Source organism: Chenopodium album, chromosome 25 (genome assembly GCF_948465745.1).
Source record: "Chenopodium album chromosome 25, dcCheAlbu1.1, whole genome shotgun sequence".
Classification (NCBI taxonomy): Eukaryota; Viridiplantae; Streptophyta; class Magnoliopsida; order Caryophyllales; family Amaranthaceae; genus Chenopodium; species Chenopodium album.
In genome coordinates, this window is record NC_137858.1 from 7552402 (window position 1) to 7578787 (window position 26386).

Sequence of the window (26386 nt, forward strand, 5' to 3'; positions counted from 1 at the left end):
TCATCTAATTTTTATTTTGAAAAATTTGTCAGGAAAAACCTTTTAAAGTGACCTTTTTGTTCAGAAAAACCTTTTAAATTTTTTTTTGCCCAGAGAAACATGTTTTAAATTTTTTTTTGTTCAAGACAACCAACACCCACTTTCCGACGTTGACTGAACATTTCCTGGCGGCCGACGTTGACCACGTGTTTTCCCACATGTGTCACGCACATGACTCCTAATTTCCTAATGACACCCCATTTTTCCTAATTTCACACCCTTTTCCCTCCAATTAAACACTATCTCCTTCTCTCTCTCTCTCCTTCTATTTATTCTATTTCATCTCTTTCTCTGCTTGGGCTCTCAAATTCTCACCCCATTGCTGGAGTGCAACCAATTTGAAGCAATAGAAGGCTTTCCCACCAATTTTCGACTAGAGGTAAGTGTTTAATTTGTCTATCTCTGAGTTTTTCGATTCTTGATTGAAAATTAGGGTTTTTCCCCCTCTTTAAATTTTCTCAATTATGCAGTAAATATGGATCGAGGAGGTGTTATGAGGTGTGTTGTGGTTTTCCTATTGCGGAGAGGACTTCATGGACCCATGATAATCATGGGAGGAAATTCATTGCATGCAGAGAGGTTGTGACAAATTCGAGTGGGTTGATGAGGGTAATCTAGACTGGCAAAGAGATGTGACTAATGTCCAGATAGCAGAGGAAAAAAATGCAGCTTCATCTCCTCATTGATGATGTCGCAGTCATGGCAGAGAAGATTAATGGCCTAGATGTGTTCACAGAGAGAATAAAGAGAAGGAGAGAGAGTGTTTAATTGGAGGAAAAAGGGTGTGAAATTAGGAAAAATGGGGTGTCATTAGGAAATTAGGAGTTATGTGCGTGCCACATGGGGGAAACAAGTGGTCAACGCCGGAAAATGTTCAGCCAACGTCGGAAAATGGGTGTTGGCTGCCTTGGAAAAAAAAAATTAAAACTGGTTTCTCTGGGCAAATTTTTTTTTGGGTTTTTTCTGAACAAAAAGGTCACTTTAAAAGGTTTTTCCTGACAAATTTTCCTTTTATTTTTAAAAAGAAAAATTATTTAATTATTTTTTTTTACCAAAAATATTATTTAATTACTTTTTTTTTTTTTTTGAAAGAAAGCTATTATTTAATTACTTTTAGAGTCGTTCTTAATTAAGGTCTTATGTCTCTCTTTATGTAAGTGGTATTCTATTTTATGGAATACTAAATTCATTTACAAATGCTTACTTTTATGATTAAATACGACAAATTTATTTCAAAAAAGATTTTTATGTCCCTAAATTTGTTTAAAAGGCCATGTGATTTATTAATAATACTCCCTCTATTCCTAAATTTTTGCCCCATTAAACTTTACAAACTTTCACCATAGATTATTCTTAATCTATAAGTGATAATATAATCATGTAAGATCTTGTTTGATACGTTTCACTGAACATTTTATTGATATTTAGTTTTTATAATTTTTACACATGTGAAAATGGAAATATAACTGTTTTAAGACGTTTGTTGGAGACCGTAAATAGTCAAATGGGGCAAAAATTTTGGCACTGGGGGAGTATTAGATTGTAGATGAAAGAAATTAAACCTATGATGATTGGAAATTTTTATGACAACCCAGCAATGAGCTTTAAGCTCACAAAAATTCCAATTATAATCTGTAAGCAAATTGGAATATGAGGTTTATGTTGCAAAGGACCAAATAGCCCAATTTCTCAAAATAAATTGAATAACAAAAAAAAAAAAATAAAAAAAATAAAAAACTCGAAGCCGTGTCAAAGTCAGAGACCGGATATTAAAGTCAAATCGGAGTTGAATTCAAAGTCATATTTAACCTCCGTCTTCCTGTAAGATCGAAAACAAATTTAGCATAATCCATTCCGAGTCTATTCTGTTGACATCCCTACACGGCTACACCCAATTGGGTGATGGAACGTACCTTAGGCAATAATCTATATCTATTATTTTCATCGCCCAACTCATGGACAACGGAAAAATAAGTCATGTGATGAATATTTTTGTGGGCCAAAGCTACTTTTTATTGTACGTACTTCCTCTGTCCCAAAAAGAACGATCCATTTGGGTTGATTACGCGGGTATTAAGGAAATTAAGTAAAAAGAAGTAAAAGTATATTGGAAAGATAAATTTACATAGGGTTTATAAAAAAAAATAGAGAGAGAAAGTAATAAAATAACATGGAAAATCAAATTTTTATATGGGGAAGCTAATTTTGCACAAATATTGTTGCAAATTGGTGGATGTTTTAATGCAAATGGGTCATTCTTTTTGGGACAAAGTTTTGACCAAATGAGTCGTTCTTTTTGGGACGGAGGGAGTAGTATATAAAAAGTTACATAATTCATTCCCTTTATTTGATGCCACCAAATCTATTGATCTTATTGATAAACATTTTTATCATCTTCCCTAATCGACTAAATACAAAATCTCAACACTGTTGATTCGATTAATATATGTGGATCTAAACTCATCAAATTTATGAGCGGCAACACACTATTATTCATGAAACATATATAAGACACTATTTAAAACATTTTTTGGACTAAACATCTCTAATGTTTCGAGTAGTAACTTATCAAATGTTAAAGAAGATAATAATTTAGTGATGATCTCCTTCAAACATACCACCGCACATTAAAGAGCAACTTTGCGCACATGACTTTGATGACTCGAATTGCCCCAAATGTTCCATACACTCTTTGTGACAATTTGTCTTGCATTCTTTTATTAACTCATCAAATGTAGCATATGTAGTTGTTGTTGTTGTCATAACAATCATGGTGATCAAGAGAAATGCAACAATATTCTTGTTTGATGCCATTGTAGATGTATATAATAGCTAGGTTTTATTGATGGAGTATATGTGCTTTATTTTATAGTGAAAGTGAAGACGAAATTGTGTGTTCTTTAATTTTTTATTTTTTATTTTTTTGAAAAAGCTATGTTTTTTCGTCTCTATTTATTGTAGGTTTTCGGACCTTAAGGTGTCTAATTTTGGTATATGATGAGTTTCATCTAGAGGAATTATAGGCAAGTTTTGAGCCTACCAAAGGTGATGATTAAAGTAGCTAGAAATTCGAGTATGAAGTAAATTGAGAGGAATGTGTGGTAAGCAGTAATCAAAGGAGAGTGAGAAATTCATGTTAAAAAAACTAAATAGTTAAACACAAATATTTAGAGATATGAGTGGTGAGTAGTTATTAGAATTATTATATTTCTTGTATGGAAAAACCAGTCGTACTTTAAGTTTGTCATGAAATAATACGGAGTACTATGTAATAATAAAATTATTACTCTTGAGTGTCTTGACCTATATTTCATCTTAATTATACTTCAATGAATATTCAAAAACTAAGAGCATCTCAAATGATGTACAAAAAAAGAACTACTTGCAAATTATATACGTAGTATATATATAAAGCTGCAAGTATGTAGCTTGCCATTGGAGTAACAATATCGATTAAGCTAGACTAGGCAACCATGCTCAAACAAACTACGTTAGTTACTTGATTGGTTTTTCAAAGAAAACTTCATCCACTTAAATTATGACATGTGTATGATAAAACTACTTTATTAATTTATGTATTTCTTCAATCTATATATAATGTGCTACTGCTCACATTGGAGCACTTTGTGGCTTAAAAATATACTGTTTAAATAAAATTTTGATGTATCAAGATAAGTTACAATTCAGCTACAAGGTATTGTAACTTACCATTGAAGATGCTCTAGATAAGTCATTCTTAAATGAATATCCAATCTATGGCCATGTTTGGGAGAAAGCTGAAAGCTGAAAGATGAACCTGATTGAGTTAGCTGATTTTGACTAGCTGATTTTATTAACTGATTTGACTAACTTATTGTATTAACTGATTATATAAAAGTGTTTGGTAAATAGCTAATAGCTTAAAGATGATTGAGTATGTGAAATGACCAATAAGCTAATTGTGGGGTAGGTAGTTTAGATAGGATTTTAAATTAAATGAGGTTATAAGTGTCATTTCACAATAATTAATGAATAAGCTAATTGAAAAAGCTCCTAAAATGAGCTTTTTCAAAAAGAACTTATTTAGTGGAATAAGCTTTTTCAATAACCTTACTACCAAACACTTGTATTAGCTTGTTTGACTAGTCAATCAGCTAAAGTTAATCAAATAAGCTAATATACCCCCAATAAGCTTACTACCAAACAAGGCCTATATATTTCACGTACAAACAGTACAATAGTATTTATGAAGACGTACTGTCTAGAGATAACTAGTTAAATTAACCTAGCTAGCTAGTAGTTTATGTTAGATTTTATTGAAATATAATAGTCTATGATTGATGACATGAGATTACCTAACCATGAGATTATTTGGTGGAATAAAACAAGCACAAATTTATACATGCAACACGTACCAATAACAGACAATGACCATTCTCCATGTTTGTTAATTACATTCTTTTGCTCGTAACTAAATGCACATATACGAATTCAAACTCTGTATTACAGTTTTTTTTCGACGTGCATCTTAATTATTTTCCTAAACGTAGTATATCAAAAAGTGACTACTCATCAATCATCATAAATATATATATATAAAAAAAACAAACAAATATTAAAAGCGTAAAAGCTTGTTCATATTCACTTGATTTCAGTTCAGTTCAGTTCAATTCCAATTAGTTTAGTTCAGTTCAGTTCAGCTTCAATCAGTTCAGTTCAGTTCAACTCTTAATTTCCCTCTCTCATAAAATATTCATTTTAGCTTAGTTCAGTCCAGTTCAGTTCAATTCAATTCAACTCCAATCAGTTTAGTTCAGTTCAATTCAACTCCAATCTGTTCAGTTCACTTTAGTAAATGTGAACATGCCTTAAGTGACCTATAATTTGTTTAATTGTTTTTGTTATTATTTTTTGACAGTAAATAACATTTAATTTTGAATTAATGAAGGAATGTTTAAATTAAAGCTTTCCATGAATTAAGTTACATATAGTCATATAACACTGTAAAAAAAGGTATGAGTATCATATAAATTATATCACAAACAACCAAGAATATAATAAACAAATGCAATAATGGTCCATCGTAAACAACCTTTAAATCATAGTTTAATATACTTGATGAAGCAAGACTATATTATTTACATTTTACTACAACTTTATTTTTACGTAAAAAGACAATTTGCTTCGTCAATTATCTCCTTTTCGGCTTTCTTAAGCTTAGGGTGACTAACGTTCTAATCAATTCAAGAGTATGAGCTAATTTAAAATTCCTATGTGCCAATATCAAAACAAGATATATAGTGCCAAATTGCCAATATCAAAACAAGATATATAATAATATTAATATAATAAGAATAGAAATATTAAAAAAAAAAAAAAAAAAAAAACCTCATGTGCCTCAATTATTGGAATTGTCAATCGTGCAACCGTATGAAATAGTATGGATAAACTATTTATATGGTCAAAGTTATTACAAGAGTAAATTAAATTATTGACCTTGAATATAATCATATATATAGTATAAAAGATAGCTCAGGATTTCCCTTAATTTTAACTTTTGTATGTAAGGATAAATGGAATTCTTCATCATCACATTTATCGATTTGCACAACTGCCCTCATGCGTACATATCATATTGATCATATGTCCATAGACCACAATATTGATCGATGTGACAAATAAAATCCAACACGTGCAAAAAATAAAATTGACATATAAATTATTCAAAAAGCTAGGTAAGAGAACATTTTAATGAATGTGTCATGTATTTGAAGGATCAATAATCATTTCATTTGGTCATCAGTTTGGTATACAAATTGTGTATATAGGTCACAACTAACTCACAAAAATAATGTTACATGCCATTGTAGGCGCTAAAGTAGACGTTAAGAAGCTCATCTACATCGCTAAAAATCGAACCGGTTTGTATTGAATTGGATTGTACAGAATTAGCCTTTACACCATTATTGAATTTGGTCTGTATTCTGCATATACTAGTGCATGCTACTTTGCAATCTTTTGGTTGAGATTTCTTTAAAACCAAACATTCTTTGTAGCATGGCTTCACGCATCCTGGTCGTCCTTGATCAGCAGCCAATGTCGTCGTCGTTGTTGTCATGACAACCACGGTGATCAAGAGATATGCGACAATCTTGTTTAACGCCATTGTATGTAGTAGCTTAGTATGCTAATAATTGATATACTCCTCCAAAATTCTAATTTGTGTTGCCTATATATAAATATTTGTATACCAAATGTGTTATCTATATATTTGACGACCAAATGAAGTTTGATTGTTTTGATGATTTCTTCACATTTTATAGGGTTCAAGCTTTAGGGTAGGGTGTCTAAATTTGGTATATATGATGAAGAGTTTATATTTAGAGAAAATTATAGGAATGTTTCAAGGTCACCAAACGTATGGTGATTCGAATATGTAGTATGCATATATGATATGTGATGAGAGGATTTTTTTTTTTTATTTTTTTTTATTTATATTTTCATGTGGAATATTAGTACTTTTTTTTTTTTTTGAAATATGTGGAATATTAGTACTCGTGCATTCATCTTTTAAAAATAAATTTCATATAGTATTATATAATTGGGTATTTGGGTGAGTGCGTTTAATCATAACTAGTGTGTGGCTCGGGCGATGCCCCGAGTTGCTAGTTTTTAATTAACGTTTGATTATTTTTGCTTAATGTATTGATAATTATCTTCAAAACGTAATATTTTAGAATAAAGATTTGTATTAGGAGAACCATATTCAATATTTGTAACACAATTTAATATAAATTGTTAAGTTATCCTATGATATGCAACAAATAGTACAATTAAGGACTAATCATCTATTCCAAGTTAACTATAATTTTGTTGGATAAAATTACACGATATATGGTTAGCTAAGGTAGTAAGACTTTTATCGTAGTACTTATTGGTCTCAAGTTCAAGTCATGCTGTAAGCAATTTTTAAATTTCAAATCTAATTCTTGTTGTGGAGGTGGCATGGCATATTTATAGTGTTTAAATACATGAGACATGGCATATATTGATGACTTGGCACCTTTATAGAGCTTAAAAGGGTAACACGTGGAACATATTCTGTTTTAAGAACGCTTTTTAATATATAATAAATATAATAATAATAATAATAATAATAATAAGTATGGATATGGATATGGATATAGATGAGAAATAGCAAGCTTACGTGACACATATACATTGGATAATAAAGTGGCATTGTGACATGTCGTATGTAATATGAAGAGTGTCACGTGGCACCGTTCCTTTAAAAGGAATGTCTTTTAATATATAGTATAGATTATTATATACAACTAGCTATTGGGCCCGTACGACGTACGGGCTTATTATAAGGATATTATATTATAGTTTTATATGTATTTGAATATTGAGCATAATATACCGTGTATTTGATAATGTTCCCTCTCAACATACAATTGATATAGTAAAAAAGAGTGAATTTTTTTTTTAGTAAGGTAGACCGGTATAGCGATATAGTAAATAAAAAGTACTTGTATGACTTATTTACAATAATCTCATACAATTGATAAAGTAAGAAAGAGTAATTTTTTTTGCAATAAGGTAAAGAATGAAATGAAATAATTAGAAAGTTAGCATCCATCATGTTGAAGTCATGATTTAGTTTTTTTTTTTTTTTTTAATTTTATTTCTTTTTACTTTTGTACTTGGGGCCTTCCATCTTTCAATCTGAGGCTTTTTCTTATTGAAAAACATTTGTGTCTTCATTTGGTTGGTTTTCTGCCACTGTCACGCCGAACCTATATATATATTAATAATAATAATATCCCAATTTAGTAATATGAATTCAAGTACTCCATAACATACAGGTAGTATTTGCATAACTTTCATAATAAGTAGTACTTGTCAAAAAAAAAAAAAAAAAAAAGAATAATTTTATAATAGCTAATAGTTGAATTCTTATCTAAAAAGTGATAAATTCTAAGTGGTTTGGCAAATAATCTATCAACTACCTCTAATGGGAATATTTCGGAGTACTAATATAATTATACTAAAGCATGTGATTTTAGTTAGATACAGAGTATTTATTTAGATTAATTAGTAAATCAAAATTAGCAAGCCTAACATACATCCCTTTGAGATGTCAGATTCACAATATAAGATCTGTATGAGAGCTTTTTAGTTTTTACCTCTCGCAACTCGCAAGCACCATCCCATCGATCTCTCTGCAAAACACACAATAATTTCCCAAATTTAGTAATTGGGGGTTTCATATAATAACTAATTCGTCTATAAAAATTTAATAAAAATAAAAAATCACAAGGTGAGAGTTTTTCACTAAATCTGAATTTGCATGTGAATGATAATGAAGTAAGTTTGTTATATAGTGTTAGAATTGCATAAACTATTTTGGAGATATACCATAATACCAATAAATTATTTTGGGGGAAAGTGTAACCGAAAACTTGAGTAAAGATATTAATTGGTAATTTAATTCGAAGTGAAGCTAGATGAAGGAGTAGGAAGGTTGAGCCGGATTAATGCTAAAATTAAAGAGAGAATTGGAGAAGTTGAAGCTATCAATACTAAAATTAAAGAGAGATATGGAAAGGCTGGAGTGAAAAGATGAAGTGAGTCTGTTGGCTTTTTGTGGTTCTCTTTTATAGGAAGACACGTGGCTTTCTTGGGTTGAAATAGAAATGATGGGGAAATGTAGTAAAATGATGACACGTGACTTCCTTGGATTTTTGTGGTTAGAGTTTTAAAATACTAAGTATAGATTTAGGCGTTGAAAAGGTTAAAAAGTACTTGTTGAGTTTAGGCATATCATTAAACTAGTTTTGTTCTCCGAGCGATATTCAGGTTGTTTATTGCACTTTAATATAAAGTTTTTATCTATAGGCCATATTCACTACAAGATATTATATCAAAGAGGGCAATTTAAATCGCCCTCTTAGGTTCAAATTTCGCCCTATTAGGCAAAGAGGGTGATTTTAAAATCGTCCCCAAGTCGCCCTATTAGCTTTGTCCTATTAGCTTCAAAGCGCATACAAATTTTTCGCCCTCTTTGTTAAATATCAAAGAAGGCAAAAAATTTCGCCCTCTTTGATCAAAATCAAATAGGGCAAAATTTTCGCCCTCTTTGATTGAATCAAGCAAGACGAAATTTGTTTTTGCCCTCTATAAACAACTCAAACAAGTCAATTCATATTGCCCTCCTTGCTCAAAATTCGCCCTGTTTGATCAAATTTTAAAGGGCAAAATCAAAGTCGCCCTCTTTGTTCAATTTTTTGTTTTTAAAAAATAAAAAAATAAATAAAAAAAAAATTCTAGGAGGACATTTAGAAACAAAAAAAGGTTTTAATAGGTATAAAATATTTAATAATGTTTTTTCAAGGACATTATCAAGCAATCTTCTAATCCTTGCACCTTCTAGCATCCCCTTTTTAGCTGATATCCCTGTCCCTTTTTAGCTGATATGACAATTAAATCAACACCACATGCTTCCTCAAATTTAGCTGATATCCCTGTCCCAGCACCAGCACTGATTATTGGAGTGCCTTTGCTTATTTGATACAACCTTTGCAGTATCAAAGTGTCTGCAAAGGTTGTAGAAGTTATTACTATTCTAAACATTAAATCAATGTCAAATCTGGAAAATGGAACCATAAATGCATAAAAAAAAATAAAAAAAAAAAACAGAAGAAAATTGAACACAGCACACAATCATGCAACTGAGCAAAGAGAAATGAGTGACAAAAAGGTAAACAGCCTAGGTCCTAATTAAACACTTTCCGCTTAATCAAACGGAAGAAAATTGAACACAGCACATAGAGTCAACAATAAACAGAAGATGCATCCAGCCACGGAATTAACAACCATCACCACTTCACATAAACAGAACCAACAGGAAATAGCAGTTAAAATCCAGCAATCAAGGATAAACACATATCTCACTCTGGGAAAGCAGAAGTCTTAACAAGGCATCACTTGAAAATGCATCCACAAGGCATTTTTATGCAAAGAGTGAGCTAGAAAATATATTGCTGCAGGAAGTATTTTCTTGTTTTTCCCTTTTCTTCTTCCTGGCTCATTTACCTCATTGCCAACATCATGCTGGCAAGTATCTTCAACTGCTTTTTCTTTCTTGGATAGATTTTTTATCGCTGATGCAGCAGCCAGTAGCACCAACAAATCTTGAAAGAGGGGATCCATGATAAAGTTTAAATCTTGTGTCATCATACAATAATTAGCACCAACAAAGATTAAAATAGTACTAATCAAAACTGCCAGCCACACACTAACCGTGATTTTGTGACACATTCACACATACCATCACCACATAAATAAAAATTGAAACAAAACCATAAAGTAGTGGCGACACAAACTAACCTCAACAGTGTGAAGCTCATTTATAAATGACTCTGATGTAACCGTGATTGTTTGGAAAATATGATTGCGCTGAAAAGTAAAAGGACAAGATTAGTGATATCTAAAATAAAACTAGAGATATATATTTTCAAATTAAATGCCCAGAGCAAATTATAAAATGGACTCACATAGCTATCAACAATCTTTTGGAGTTCAAACTGCACTTTACCAAGCATCAACATCACTTTGCCTGCAGGCAAAATATACTAGCATAATAAGTAGCTAATAGATGTCCAAAAGGCTATTATATCTAATGAAATTCGGGTTAAAAGGAAGGACAAACAACAAGGATGTTGATACCAAATATTTCTCTATGGCGAGATTGTTTTCAACAAAAGTGCCAAAGGGTGGGATTATTCTTTTCAATAACACTTAGTAGTATATTAAAGTTACCAAATTAAAAAGTAATGTTTTTTTTTAAAAAAAAAACAAATCTGAACGTAACAAGGATGTTTTAAAAAAAAAATCTGAACGTAACAAGGATGTTTTTTTTTTAAAAATAAATATTAAGAGTCCATTGACACGACACGACTTGACATGCTAGTTGAGTTTTGCATGTACTTCATTTATGAGATTGACAAAAGCCCGACACTGCACTAGTATTTCATGGCCCGTTTTAGACAAGACTCACTTGAGCAAGAGATACGACACATGCTACTCGCCGACTCGGCTCGACCCATGTCCATGCCTATATTCCTCATCACTTTCCACATAAAGTTCCGACAAAATTTGAATCAATTAAGTTTTCATCTGGGAATATATAAGTTGGTATTCGTTATAATATACTCCCTCCGTTTCATAATATTAGTCCCATATACTATTTTGGGCATTTCAAAAAGATATATCCATATTGAATATATTTCATTTATAACTTGATTTTTTTTGGAATTAATAAATTGTAGATTGATGACATGACTCTAAATAAGGAAATCTTTACCTTAAATTATGCAATTATGACTTGTGATTTCCTAATAAAAAATTAAAAATGTTAAATAAGGTCAACTAATTATGAATTATGTTGTACTTTAATGTTAGATTCCAAATATATTTATTTTCTTATTTTATGTAATTGATTCCAGACTAACATTATGAAACGGAGGGAGTAACAATTGTGAGAGTGAGGGATAACTCAATTGGTTAGAGCATCCTTCCCAATTTTAGGAGATCCTGAAATCGATTCTCATCTCTGCCCTCGTAGCTCTCTATACACCGAAAAAAACAATTGTGTTTATCTAATGACAATACTGTAAGTACCGGTTTACACCTTAGTTCATTTTGCATGTGTCAAAAAAAAAAAAAAAAATTGTAAAAAAATGTCTCCATTGAATTCTGTTGAGCCCTAGTTATCTTCATAAATTCCTGATACAAGCGTCAGAATTCAAAGCTGTAACAATACGGAGATAAACTCCGGTCAAAATCCTCTGTTATCGGTATGTTTGCTAAACCCTAGTTTGAGCTTTATAATATGTAAGCATGATTACCTAATTAACTTTTTATGTTGACTTTTTGCTCGAAATATCAAATTTAGCTGAATTATAGTTTATTGATTTTAATTTCCAATTTAATACGAACTATATTCTTAGTACTTTGGATGCTTTCACATGTTAATTGGAATTGACATTGGTTCTGTATATGTATGAATTAGTTTTCGAAAATCGAAATTTTAGCAATTGCTGGAGTGATTTGGACTATTCAGAGATCTCAAAATTAGCTAATACTAGATTAATTATAAATTATTGATAATTGATAAACAGAGGCGGCGCTACAAATACTAACACTGAAAATGGTCCAGTGCAGTTTTGTTATATTGGGTCCTAAAATCATTTTTTTGGGGAAAAATATGTTACTAAATTAAAAAGTAGTTTCACTTAAAGGGCCTGTGCCCCCGTGCGATCGACCACCCTTCACATGCTCAGAACCACCCCTGTTGATAAACTCTTAGGAAGCATTTGGTTCCCAGTTTTTATTGCAGGGAAGGTGTAAACCCTAGTTACTTATTAGGTGTTTGGCTCACTTAGGATCCGTTTTGTTAGACGAAAAGTTTTATATGGGAAAATTGCAATTGGTGACCCTTTGGTTGGTTCCTTGGTAGTTTTACATTGCAATCCCTTTGGTTCGGGGTGACAGATACATGATCTCCATGACTTCTTATTGCCAATTTACCACCGTAGACCCAAACTCCTTCTGCCATATTGCTGCGAGCCTGCCATGATGGCCCTTGCAAGTGTTACTGAACGACGAGGGAGAAAGCTGTCCAAGATCAATAGTATGTAAGTAAAAGGATAGAGGTTGATTTATAGGTCTTTGTTGCCAGGAATTTTCTGATGCTTATGACATTCAAGGGCTAGTGTTTACTGTTTGACCATACGAAAACCTAGCTTGTGTGCATACATAGTTCTAACTTTTGGGTAAAATTTAACAGAAACACATACTTACACAGCTACACAGAATTAAAGAATAGAACATTAATGCCTATATATAACTTGTACATTCTCATGATCCTTAGATTGTCTGGTGCTCGTTGAATGTCTGCTTGCTGTGATGTTGTAAATGCAAGATCAAGGCTTGCATTTCTTCAAAAGAAATACTCCCTCCGTCCCTTAATTAGATTCCTATTTTTAGCATTTATTCCTCAGATAATAGAGAGAAGTAGAAATCTAATTATGGGACGGAGGGAGTACTAACTAAATCCATCATAGGAGGGGTTGGAATTGAATTTACTTTGGCCAGACTCGACCTGGTTCACTCATTATTCTAGGCTTGAGAGGAGAGAAAAGAAGTCATGAAAGGCAAACAAACTTGGTGGTTCAGGACATTCGGATTTAAGATGGCGTAACTGATGGGAAGTGAGGTGGGAGGAAAAAGAGCTTCTTTTTTTTTTTTTTTGGGTGGGGGGGATAGGGGGAAGGGACTAGGGAGATTGATTCTCAGCATATTGGAAAGTTCTATCTGTTTATTTCATTTCAATGCTTACTCAACTGCTTTTTAGCTATTGAGTTTTGTTTTGATGCAAAGTTATGGGTTAGTCTATAGATTATTTATTTGTTCTGTATTTGCAATCTTTGCACCATTTGTAAGATGTGGAGTCTTTTGTATGTCAGCTTACTTTGATTTATGACCTCTTTTCAGATTTGGTTTTAAACAAGATTGTGTCTAAATTATTTAGGGTGTCCAAAGACCAAACTCTAAATTGTTGATTTGAACAGACGGTCATTGTTTATCATAGTGGCTTTGCTTCGCTGGCCTAAATTGATTTAGGGTATTCAAAGTCCAAACTAAATTGTTGAAGTGAACAGGTTTTGTCTAAATCTAATTGTTATCGAAACTGATAAACTGAATTCTGATTTTAAAAAATGGCCTTAATTTATTGTGTGTCAATCAATGTCTGAGGTTTCGGGTTTCTCATTTTTGTTGTCCTCACATTAGTTCGAGCTATATTTTGTCTAATTTATGACCTTCATGATCACTCGTAGTCGGAATTGGTTTGCTTCTTCTGCCAAAATTTGATCTAGGATATAGTTTTGATTTACTGTAATGAATTGAATTTAAATGTGCTGAATTTTTTTATACCTTTATTGTAATGAATCTGAATTGTCTGAATCACCCAGAATTTTGAAAATAGCACACCGTTAGTATCTTGTTTCAATGCAACATTTGTATCCTTGAGTAAATTTGAGTGTATGTGCTAATCACTTGTATCATTCTGATTTATTTGCTTTAATGAAGTTTCAATTATACTGCTACTGCTGTTCCTTTGGATAGTGAATTTAAATTCTTGTTTATTTATACTCTGTTATTGTTGTATTACAAGGTTTCAATGTCAAGCCCAGGAAACTTAATGCTTTAATGCAGTTTCAACTATACTGCTGTAAGTGCTGTTCCCTTGGAGAGTGTATTTTAAATCCTTGTTTATTTATACTCGGTTACTGTTGTACTATAAGGTCTCAATGTCAAGTCTAAGGAACCGATGGCATATTAAAAAAGGCGTAGACCACATCAGTAACCTACCAGATACGGTTCTATGCTATATTTTATCTTATCTCACTACAAAGTCTGCTGTTAAGACCAGCATATTGTCTAAAAGATGGAAGTATGTATGGGCCAAAGTTCCTGCACTTAACTTCACTGATATAGTTAATATTTCAACGGATAGACAGATCTCTTTGGAGGAAAAGATTTGTCTCAAAGATGGCATCGATAAGGTTCTTCTTCATAATGATGCATCTTTTGTCCAACGATTTTGCTTGGCTGTTGTGGATGTTGATGCCTTTTATGTCAATTCATGGCTCATTGCCGCATCAAGGCGTGAAATGCATGAGATAGATATTGTCCTTGACTATGATTTAGATGTATGTTGTCTACCTCCAAGGTTTCTTTTAAGTGAGAAACTCGTGGTTTTAAAATTGCAAGGGCCAATAAGTATCAGTGCCTCGGTGTCTTTCCATTTACCAAACCTGGAAACCATTCATCTCAGTGACCTAAAGTTTCCCGATGATGAATTCATGAAAGTGTTATCCAGCTGCCGTGTACTTAGGGAGCTGCGCATTGTCAACTGTCGTGTCAAAGCTACAACAATCTTTGTGGAGTTCCTATCCCTAAAAACATTAATAATAAAGGATACTTTTACTTTTCAAGAAAGGGTACGTATTGCTATTAAAACACCAAACCTTACACACCTTCGTCTTGATGAGTGTCGGGTAATATTTGACATTGGAGGTATGAGATCACTCGTTAAAGCAGATTTGAATGTTGTTGTTGATGATTATCTTCAAGAAGAGGAGCTTCTAAGAAAAGTTTCTGGGGTAAAATATTTGCACTTAAGATCTAAAGTAAGCTTAAACCTCTATCCTCATCTTTTTATTTGTTATTTCTATGCAGCTAGTAGTTTGGCGTTGATAAATTTCTAATGCTAGCAAGGATTGTTTTATGTTTTACACTTTACAGGCCTTATTATCAAGAGAGCTACCAGTCTTTCCAAATTTGACCCGGTTAAAATGTCACGCTGATTTGTTGTCTAAGACATTACGTTGCGCTCCGAAGTTGAAATCGTTGATTCTCCCATATGTAAGCATATTTTATGCAATTTTCGCAGTTTCTAATTTTTTTTTTCAATGTTTTGTGCCATGGTTTGTATTAGTTTAAAATTGTGGGTTTTGTTCATCAGTTTGGCAAGGATCTACCCTTCGATCCCAAATTTGCACCTAAGCATCTGCCATGCCTTGAAAGTGTTGAAATCTGTTGGTTCTTCGGTTATACAGAAGATTTTTATATGATAAAGTACTTGTTGAAGGCTGCATCTGGTTTGAAGGAGATGAAGATCAACTTTGATGTTGATTATAGTTTTACTTTTGAACGTAATGATGTTACTGCTGTTTTGTCTATTTATCAGGCGTTATTAGATATTCCTAGATCCTCAGCTGTTTGTCGAGTTAAAATTAATGGACCCGACATGTAATGTGCATTCTTATGCACGGCAAACATCAAATCTTTTGGCTCATTTTGTTTTAATTTATGGATATATATCCGTAGTAATGTAGTACTACCTCCGGTCCAATTTACTCGCAACAAAGGAATATTTTATGTCTCACAAATAATACCCATTTGTTGTGAGTAAATTGGACCGGAGGTAGTATATTTTTTGAGCTAAAGAGTAAGGGCTATCTATAAGGGCTATCCACAATAATTAGGTGAACCCTATGATACTACAACTTTAATATCATGTTCTCAATCATACGAATCATACCCAATGAAGGATGTTCACTATCATGATATCATCAACTTGAATCCCATCTATACAATATACGAATCATAAGTTTTGCAAAATTTTATGGGTAATGAGTACTAATTACTGTAAAATCAATATACTCATCTATACAATTTGCTCTTATCAGTACAAACTTGACAGCCGGAATTACATGTTGAGAATGTTGATCATGCTTCCTTCATGCAGCTAGAGAGGCATTTTATATTTCAAAAACGATATATTTTGTATTTATAAATGATCTGATAGTGAAGTTTGACCAAAGCACTCTAAAAAACATTTCAAATAATTTCTATGTATTGTAGCAATAATAAACTACGATTAATAAATTTCAAGTTATCTACATGTAGATTAAATACATATGGAGACAATGGAGTACAATAATACAGGTTGATCAAATAACTATTAACTAACCTAACACGGCTAGCATGTAGCACACCTAAAACAATCGAGAAGTTTGGATTAGTTCAAGCCAAGTTTCGAGCTAAAACATTCTCGGGTTCGGACTAGGTGTGTCAAAACCACACCCGACTCGAAAAGTATTTGATTCAAATTTGAACTCGCTTGAATACAATAGTTAAACACAACTCAACTCTAAAAATTGACCCAACCAGGCCTCATCAAACCCGATCTAATCATTTGAATAAACACCTCTAGTTCACACTACAATACATTTGTTCTGGACTAGGGCTGTACAAAGTATATTTTTATTAAAGATTTATAAAAGAACTAAATATATGAGCTAATTTTTGACTATTAGTTAATTAAAGGTTAAAAAAAAATTAATATTTAAATTATAAATTAATAATTATAAGATAAAATAAAAGTTTGTTTTAAAAAGAATATTATAATTTTAATAAAATAAAATGTGGTTTGGTGCAGTTTTTTTTTGAAGTGTTGTGTGGCACGGACTGGCACGGTTTGAAAAAATTACAAACCGTTATTTTGCGGTTTGGTTTGGTGCAGCTTGAGATCCAAAGCACACCGCGAACAGTGCCGAACACCCCTATTATGGACCCACGATCAATTTAATTCATCCGACACTTACCCGTTCCCACCTCTAGTGCCACTTCTCAGTTCTCACAGAATGTCCCTGACATTAACACGATCGTTTAGTTAGGTTTTCATTCTGAAGAAATTTTTGAAATTCTGCAAATTAAATCTCAAACGAATTCTAATTAGCCCTAGTTTATCTCTATCAAATTTTTTGTACTTCAAAATTCAATGGAGTAACAAGCTGAGGATAACGAAAACCCCAGTCAAAACCCTCTGTTTCCGGTATGTTCGCTAAACCCTAGTTTTTTGGATTATTATATGTACGCATAGTTACCTCTATTTTACGATTCATGTTGGATTTTTGTTGGAAATATCAAATTTAGCTACATTATAGTGTGTTGATTTTGAATTTATCATGTTAATTATCTATATTCTCATTACTTTGGTTGCTTTCAAATGATAAATTTGTTACCTTTTGATTGGAATTTGATAGTGATTTCGCATAGTATGAATAAGTTTTCATAAAGCGAATTATTGCCAATTGCAAGATTGATTTAAAGGTATTAGGCAATTGACAAGATAAACTCTTTTTATGTTTAATCTGTTGTTGTTGTTGTTGTTGTTGTTGAAATCTTATAATTAGCTGATTTTATTGCTTAAGGAAAAAGTCCTACAAACTAATTTGTGGAGATAGGAAATGGTGTGAGGTGAATGAAAGGTTGATTAATAAACTCTTAGGAAGCATTTGGTTTGCGGGTTAGTTTGGGTGCAAACACGAAGGGAAAACCCGCTATCTAGTTACTAGTTAAGTGTTTTGTTAACTTAGATTTTGGTTTGTTGGATGGAAATTTTATTTGGCTAGACTTGGTTCTGGTGTAAACAATTTGGTTCACTCATTACCCATGGATAGAGGATGGGAGAGAATAATTCTTAAGGGTAATATGCAATTCTAGGCGAACTTGGTTGAGCAAGACTCTCAGGCTTAATATAGGGGCAAATGACGGGGAGGCGGAAGGAACTAAGGAGGCTGAAGTTAAATAGCAATTGTAACCAACTAGGTTTTTTTGAAAATAAGGAATCATGGAATAGGTTGAATTCGACCTCAATGTTCTACTTTTACAGGGTTCATTGCATGTCCATCTTTAGTTCGAACCAATTAGGCTCTTAAAAGTGATCTTTCAAAGAACATTGAGCTAGTTGATTGATAACTTGAAGAGCTTTTAAGTTAAATTTGTTTTAGATTACACGTTGAATCGTTGATGTTTTATTATTTTTTTCCTTTTATGGCCAAACAACATCCAGCATGAATGTATAGCTCAACATATTATGTTGAATATGTTGAGAGGTGGGATTATGGGAATTTGTTGGAAAATTGAAAGTTAAAAGGTTTGTTTTAGATTGGCATTTGAATTGCGAGCGTATTAGAAAGTTTAATCTGTGTTTTGCATGGCATTGTCAAAAAATTCTGAATTTCTTCTTATTCGGCTCCTTTTTAGATATATTCCATCAATTTGGTCTTAAGAGCCACTCGTTGTCGGATTTGGTTTGCTTTATATGCCAAAATTTGATACAAATTACTTCATATATTTAACTTGGCTGAAGTTGTTTAATTAGATTAAGGTGAATTTTGCTTTACCGTACTGAATAGAACTGTGCTGAAACTGCTGAAAAGCTAAATTTAAATGAACTTAAAATCTCTGAATGATGCAAAATCAAGTTGGAAGGAGCATGTACTTTTATTAATGCAACATTCAAGTCTTTGGGTAAATCTTAGTGTATGGGTTTATCAGTTCGTGTCATTGTGGATATTATTGCTTTAATGCACTTTCAACTATAATGCTGTTTCTTTGGAGGTTGTATTTTTAATCCTTGTTTATTTATACTTGGTTATTGTTGTTCTGTAAGGTTTCAATGTCAAGCCCATGGAACCGAAGGCGTCTTAAAGACTTAGACGGTAGACCACATCAATAACCTACCAGACACGATTCTATGCCATATAATGTCAAGCCCATGGAACCGAAGGCTTATTAAAGACGTAGACCACATCAGTAACCTACCAGACACGATTCTATGCCACATATTATCTTTTCTTACTACAAAGTCTGCTGTTAAGACCAGCATATTGTCATGTAGATGGAAGTATGTATGGACCAAAGTTCCCGTACTTGACTTCACTGAAGAAAAGAAGACTTCGGGGGATCAACAACACTCTTTGGAGCAAAAGATTTGTTTCAAGAGTTTCATGGATAATGTTCTACTTCATAATGAAGCATCATATATCCAACGATTTTGCTTGAGTCTTTCTAAAGCCGATTCCTTTTATGTCAATTCATGGTTGATTGCCGCAGCAAGGCGTGAAATACATGAGTTAAATATCAACCTTGGCCCATATAGGGATGTATGCCTTCCTCCAAGGTTTCTTTTAAGTGAGAAACTCGCAGTTTTAAAACTGCAAGGGCCAATAAGTATCAGTGCCTCGGTGTCCTTCCATTTACCAAACCTAGATACCATCCATCTCAGGAACCTTAAGTTTCCTGATGATGAATTTATGAAAAAGCTATCATCTAGTTGTCCTGTTCTTAGAGAGCTGCACATTGTCAATTGTTTTGTCAAAGCAACGCTCTGTGTGGAGTCCTTGACCCTAAAATCATTATTAATTAAGGCTACTTGTGCCTATCATTGGTCTGAGCGGGCTTGTATCGTTATAGACACATCAAACCTTACATATCTGTGTCTTCATGAGTGTTTCGTATCATCAATTGATATTGGAAATATGAGTTCACTCATTGAAGCAGATCTCTGGTTAGACAAAATTGATCTTGATCAAGTAAAAAAGGTTCTAGCAAAAGTTTCCGTGGTAGGAACTTTGCAAGTAAGATCATGGGTAAGCTTAACCTCGATCCTCGTCAATTATTTATTACTCTGTATTTTCATTCAATTTGTTTTAATTTGTTGTTGGTGAATTTTTCTAAGGCTATCAGGGATTGTTTTCTGATTTTACAGGTCTTCCAATTTGTAAAGGAGCTACCAGTCTTTCCAAATTTGACCTGGCTAAAGTATGAAGCTGACGAGGAGTTTGATAAGATATTATATTGTGCGCCTAAGTTAAAATCGTTGTTTATCAAATTTGTAAGCACAATTTTATGTGATTTTCGCAGTTTATTACTTTATTTTATTTATTTATTGTGCCAAGACTTGTATTTTATTACATATAAAACTGTGGGTTTCATTCATCAGGTAGACTGCGGTGTCGATGAGTACCGCTTCAATCCTGAATTGGCGCCCAAGCTTCTGCCATGCCTCGAAACCGTAGAAATCCATGACTTCACTGGTCTAGTAAAAGAACTCAACATAGCAGCATACTTTTTGAAGGCTGCATCAGCTTTGAAGGAGATGAATATCAGCTTTCTTCATTATCTTACTGATTTTGATGTTACTAGTTTTTATCAGGGGTTATTGGATCTTCCTAGATCCTCAGCTGATTGTCGAGTTAAAATCACCAATCCAATTTGCTGTAAATTGCTGTAGCGGAATTATTTCCCTACCTGTTAAGGGAATCTTCTGCATTGTTTCTGGAACATGAACTAAACTATAAATCAATGTTGGACATACATTTAATCTTTTTTTTTTTCCATTCTGTTTTAATCGGTTTTAATCAATGACATCGTTTTTTATCTGTAAAAATCGATTTAATCAATGCTATGTAAAATAATACTCTTAGGCCCTGTTTGATTCACCTTAATTTTGCTGAACTGAAATTAATTTTACTGAACTGAACTTATTTTTACTGAACTGAACTGAAATTATTTTTACTGAAATTAAATTATTTTTACTGAACTGAAATTATTTTTATTGATTTTCTATTATAATTTTTCTTTAAGAAAACTGAATTTTACTAAATTGAACTTATTTTTACTGAACTGAAATTATTTTTACTGAACTGAAATTAATTTTACTGAACTGAACTTATTTTTACTGAACTGAAATTATTTTTACTTAATATTATTTTTTTAAGGTGAAAAGAACAGGGCCTTAGTTTTAGAAAAGTTAGGTGAATTCGAGATGTTGTAACGTGGGGAAAATGTTAAAATGTCATTAGAGATTGAGACATCTTTGAGAACTCTTAGAAGCAAGATGTTATCTGATTAAAAAAAAAATTGTTCTTAATTACTAACCTGAATCCTAGACACTTAAGAATTGTTTGAATTTATACAAGATTTATAGCATTGTAATTAAACTCCCTAACCTCTATATTCAAGACATTTATATGAATTGAAAGGATTGGTGCCATAACTGATCAAACAATGGGTCTGGTCAAGTTTGATTAGGATTGAACACTTTGAAAATTTGACGGTTTTACCTAGAAATAACCCGTGTCATTCTTGGTGTCTGTTAAATTGATCCAAGACCTGATCAGACCATCCGAATTGACACCCCTAGTTCAGACTACAAATCTACAATACATTTGTTCTGGACCTACAATCAGTTTAATTCATCCGACACGTAACCCGTTCCCACCTCTAGTGCCACTTCTCAGTTCTCACATAATGTCCCTGACATTAACCCGATCGTTTAATTAGGTTTTCATTCTGAAGAAATTTCTGAAATTCTGCAAATTAAATCGAATTCTAATTAGCCCTAGTTTATCTCTATCAAATTTCTTGTACTTCATAATTCAATGGAGTAACAAGCTGAGGATAACGAAAACCCCAGTCAAAACCCTTTGTTTCCGGTATGTTTGTTAAACCCTAGTTTTTGGATTATTTTATGTACGCATATTCACCTTTATTTTACGATTCATGTTGATTTTTTGTTGGAAATATCAAATTTAGCTAATTTATAGTGTGCTGATTTTAATTTTTTCATGTTGATTATCTATTTTCTCATTACTTTGGATGCTTTCAAATGATAAATTTGTTACATTTTGATTGGAATTTGATAGTGATTTCGCATAGTATGAATAAGTTTTCATAAAGCGAATTATTGCCAATTGCAAGATTGATTTAAAGGTATTAGGCAATTGACAAAATGAACTCTTTTTATGTTTAATCTTTTGTTGTTGTTGCTGTTGAAATCTTATAATTAGCTGATTTTATTGCTTAAGGAAAAAGTGGTACAAACTAATTTGTGGAGATAGGAAATGGTGTGAGGTGAATGAAAGGTTGATTAATAAACTCTTAGGAAGCATTTGGTTTGCGGGTTAGTTTGGGTGCAAATACGAAGGGAAAACCCGCTATCTAGTTACTAGTTAAGTGTTTTGTTAACTTAGATTTTGGTTTGTTGGATGGAAATTTTATTTGGCTAGACTTGGTTCTGGTGTAAACAATTTGGTTCACTCATTACCCATGAATAGAGGATGGGAGAGAATAATTTTTAAGGGTAATATGCAATTCTAGGCAAACTTGGTTGAGCAAGACTCTCAGGCTTAAAATAGCGGCAAATGATGGGGAGGCGGGAGGAACTAAGGAGGCTGAAGTTAAATAGCAATTGTAACCAACTAGGTTTTTTGAAAATAAGGGATCATGGAATAGGTTGAATTTGACCTCAATGTTCTACTTTTATGGGGTTCATTGTGTTCCTTCTTTAGTTCGAACCAATTAGGCTCTTAAAAGTGATCTTTCAAAGAACATTGAGCTAGTTGATTGGCAGCTTGAAGAGCTTTTAAGTTAAATTTATTTAAGATTACACGTTGAATCGTTGATATTTTATTATTTTTTCCTTTTATGTGCAAACAACATCCTGCATGAATGTATAGCTCAACATATTATGTTGAATATGTTGAGAGGTGGGATTTTGGGAATTTCTTGGAAATTGAAAGTCTGTCAATAATGACATTTATAGAAGCTGAGGGTTTGTTTTAGGTTGGCATTTGAATTGCAAGCGTATTAGAAAGTTCAATCTGTGTTTTGCATTTCATTGTCAAAAAATTCTGAATTTCTTCTTATTCGGCTCCTTTTTAGATGTATTCCATCGATTTGGTCTTAAGAGCCACTCATTGTCAGATTTGGTTTGCTTTATATGCCAAAATTTGATACAAATTACTTCATATATTTAACTTGGCTGAAGTCTTTTAATTAGACTAAGGTTAATTTTGCTTTACTGTACTGAATCAAACTGTGCGAGCTTAATTTAAATGAACTTAAAATCTCTGAATGATGCTAAATCAAGTTGGAAGGAGCATGTACTTTTTTTAATGCAACATTCAAGCCTTTGGGTAAATCTTAGTGTATTTGTTTATCAGTTAGTGTCATTGTGGATTCTATTGCTTTAATGCACTTTCAATATAATGCTGTTTCTTTGGAGGTTGTATTTTTAATCCTTGTTTATTTATACTTGGTTATTGTTGTTCTGTAAGGTTTCAATGTCAATCCCATGGAACCGAAGGCGTCTTAAAGACGTAGACCACATCAGTAACCTACCAGACACAATTCTATGCCATATATTATCTTTTCTCACTACGAAGTCTGCTGTTAAGACCAGCATATTGTCGTGTAGATGGAAGTATTTATGGACCAAAGTTCCCGTACTTGACTTCACTGAAGAAAAGAAGATTTTGGGGGATCAACAACACTCTTTGGAGCAAAAGATTTGTTTCAAGAGTTTCACGGATAATGTTCTACTTCATAATGAAGCATCATATATCCAACGATTTTGCTTGAATCTTTCTAATGCCGATTCCTTTTATGTTAATTCATGGTTGATTGCCGCAGCAAGGCGTGAAATACATGAGTTAAATATCAACCTTGGTCCATATATGGATGTATGCCTACCTCCAAGGTTTCTTTTAAGTGAGAAACTCGCAGTTTTAAAACTGCAAGGGCCAATAAGTATCAGTGCCTCGGTGTCTTTCCATTTACCAAACCTAGATACCATCCATCTCAGGAACCTTAAGTTTCCTGATAATGAATTTATGAAAAAGCTATCATCCAGTTGCCCCGTTCTTAGAGAGCTGCACATTGTCAGTTGTGTTGTCAAAGCACCGCTCTGTGTGGAGTCCTTGACCCTAAAATCATTATTAATTAAGGGTACTCGTACCTATCATTGGTCTGAGCAGGTTTGTATCGTTATAGAAACATCAAACCTTACATATCTGTGTCTTCATGAGTGTTGCGTATCATCAATTGACATTGGAAATATGAGTTCACTCATTGAAGCAGATCTCTGTTTAGACCAAATTGATCTTGATCAAGTAAAAAAGGTTCTAGCAAAAGTTTCCGGGGTAGGAACTTTGCAAGTAAGATCTGGAGTAAGCTTAACCTGGATCCTTGTCTATTATTTATTACTCTGTATTTTCATTCAATTTGTTTTAGTTTGTTGTTGGTGAATTTTTCTAAGGCTAGCAGGGATTGTTTACTGATTTTACAGGTCTTCCAATTTGTAAAGGAGCTACCAGTCTTTCCAAATTTGACCTGGCTAAAGTATGAAGCTGACGAGGAGTTTGATAAGATATTATATTGTGCGCCTAAGTTAAAATCGTTGTTTATCAAACTTGTAAGCACAATTTTATGTGATTTTCGTAGTTTATTACTTTATTTTATTTATTTATTGTGCCAAGACTTGTACTTTATTACATATAAAACTGTGGGTTTCATTCATCAGTTAGAATGCAATGACTGCTTCAATCCCGAATTGGCACCCAAGCTTCTGCCATGCCTTGAAACCGTAGAAATCCATGACTTCATTGGTCTAGTAGAAGAACTCAACATAGCAGCATACTTTTTGAAGGCTGCATCAGCTTTGAAGGAGATGAATATCAGCTTTCTTCATTGTTTTACTGATTCTGATGTTACTAGTTTTTATCAGGGGTTATTGAATCTTCCTAGATCCTCAGCTGATTGTCGAGTTAAAATCACCAATCCATTTTGCTGTAAATTGGTGAAGCGGAATTAATCCCCCTACCTGTTAAGGGAGTCTTCTGCACTGTATCTGGAACATGAACTAAACTATAAATCAATGTTGGACATACATTTAATCTTTTGTTTTTTTTTTATCCTCCTGTTTTAATCAGTTTTAATCAATAACATCGTTTTTTATCTGTAAAAATCGATTTACTCAATGCTATGTAAATAACACTCTTAGTTTTAGAAAAGTTAGGTGAACTCGAGACTTTGTAACGTGGGGAAAATGTTAAAATGTCATTAGAGATTGAGACATCTTTGAGAACTCTTAGAAGCAACAAGCAAGATGTTATCTGATAAAAAAAAAATTAAAAAAAAATAAAAATTGTTCTTAATCATTAACCTGAATCCTACATTTAAGAATTTTTTGAATTTATTATTTATTCCAGATGTATAGGCGTATAGCATTGTAATTAAACTCCCTAACCTCTACGATTCGAGACATTTATATGAATTGAAAGGATGGTGCCATAACTTGTTCAAACAATGAGTCGTGTTAAAAAAAAAAAAAAAAAAAAAAAAAAAAACAATGAGTCGGGTCAAGTTTGATTAGGATTGAACACTCTAAAAACGGTTTGATTATGATTGAACACTTTGAAAACGTGACGTTTTTATAAGTTAGTAGTTGTACATAATGATCAAACTCCCTAATCTCTAATTTGAGATAACACATATAACAAACACAAGTAGACCGGTAGTAGTGTTGATCAAACAACAAGCAATCGACTAACCACTCTAAAATCAACCGACAAGTTTAAATCAGGTCAAGCCAAGTTTCGAGCTAAACTATTCACGTTCAGGGTGTTCGTAGTATAAAATATAATTTCCATAATACAATTGGTTAGGACCCACAATCAATGTGATTCATCCCAACCATCTAGTGAAATTACAAATCTACCCTTTTCCACACAATTCTCTATGCAATATAGACAGTCGGCAGATCCCCTTACCTAGCCCATTCTTTCCTCCATCATCATCATCTAACTCTTTCTATAATTGGTCACATTTTGAGTATATTTTATTTCACATCATCCATAGTAATACTATATACTACCATAATAATAATATATTAAATTGAAAATCAATCAGTTAGCATATGCCAACTCAAAGTACTCTTAACAGTTTTCCTTACAATATTTAAAGCCTGTGAAGTTAGCCCACCACTTCCTCCCTTTCTTCTCACTTCAATTACACAACTTTCTATCTCAAGAAATTTATTCCATCAAATCTGGAATCATCAAATTATACCCAAATCAAATCAAAATCCAAAAATAGAAAGAAA

The 26386-nt window shown here is 32.7% G+C and overlaps 3 protein-coding genes across 4 annotated transcripts; all 3 read left to right on the plus strand.

Annotated features, from left to right (window-relative positions):
• Positions 1–11729: 11729 nt before the first annotated feature.
• LOC145615408 (F-box/LRR-repeat protein At3g59190-like) lies at positions 11730–16005 on the plus strand. Its single transcript, XM_081670482.1, has 4 exons — positions 11730–11879; positions 14261–15278; positions 15394–15513; positions 15614–16005. The coding sequence occupies exons 2-4, from the start codon at positions 14397–14399 to the stop codon at positions 15902–15904; spliced, it is 1293 nt and encodes a 430-aa protein (XP_081526608.1). The 5' UTR covers positions 11730–11879; positions 14261–14396; the 3' UTR covers positions 15905–16005.
• Positions 16006–17241: 1236 nt separating this feature from the next.
• Positions 17242–20846, plus strand: LOC145615504 (F-box/FBD/LRR-repeat protein At1g16930-like). The gene is made up of 4 exons (XM_081670579.1): positions 17242–17488; positions 19112–20090; positions 20210–20335; positions 20444–20846. The coding sequence occupies exons 2-4, from the start codon at positions 19206–19208 to the stop codon at positions 20732–20734; spliced, it is 1302 nt and encodes a 433-aa protein (XP_081526705.1). The 5' UTR covers positions 17242–17488; positions 19112–19205; the 3' UTR covers positions 20735–20846.
• An 869-nt stretch (positions 20847–21715) lies between these two features.
• Positions 21716–25289, plus strand: LOC145615288 (F-box protein At4g22280-like). 2 transcript variants are annotated; one of them, XM_081670352.1, is made up of 4 exons: positions 21716–21938; positions 23562–24452; positions 24572–24697; positions 24806–25289. In XM_081670352.1, the coding sequence occupies exons 2-4, from the start codon at positions 23568–23570 to the stop codon at positions 25094–25096; spliced, it is 1302 nt and encodes a 433-aa protein (XP_081526478.1). In that variant the 5' UTR covers positions 21716–21938; positions 23562–23567; the 3' UTR covers positions 25097–25289. The 2 variants fall into 2 exon arrangements, with proteins under 2 accessions (XP_081526478.1, XP_081526477.1); XM_081670351.1 differs by having other exon boundaries at positions 24572–25289.
• The last annotated feature ends 1097 nt before the right edge of the window (positions 25290–26386 follow it).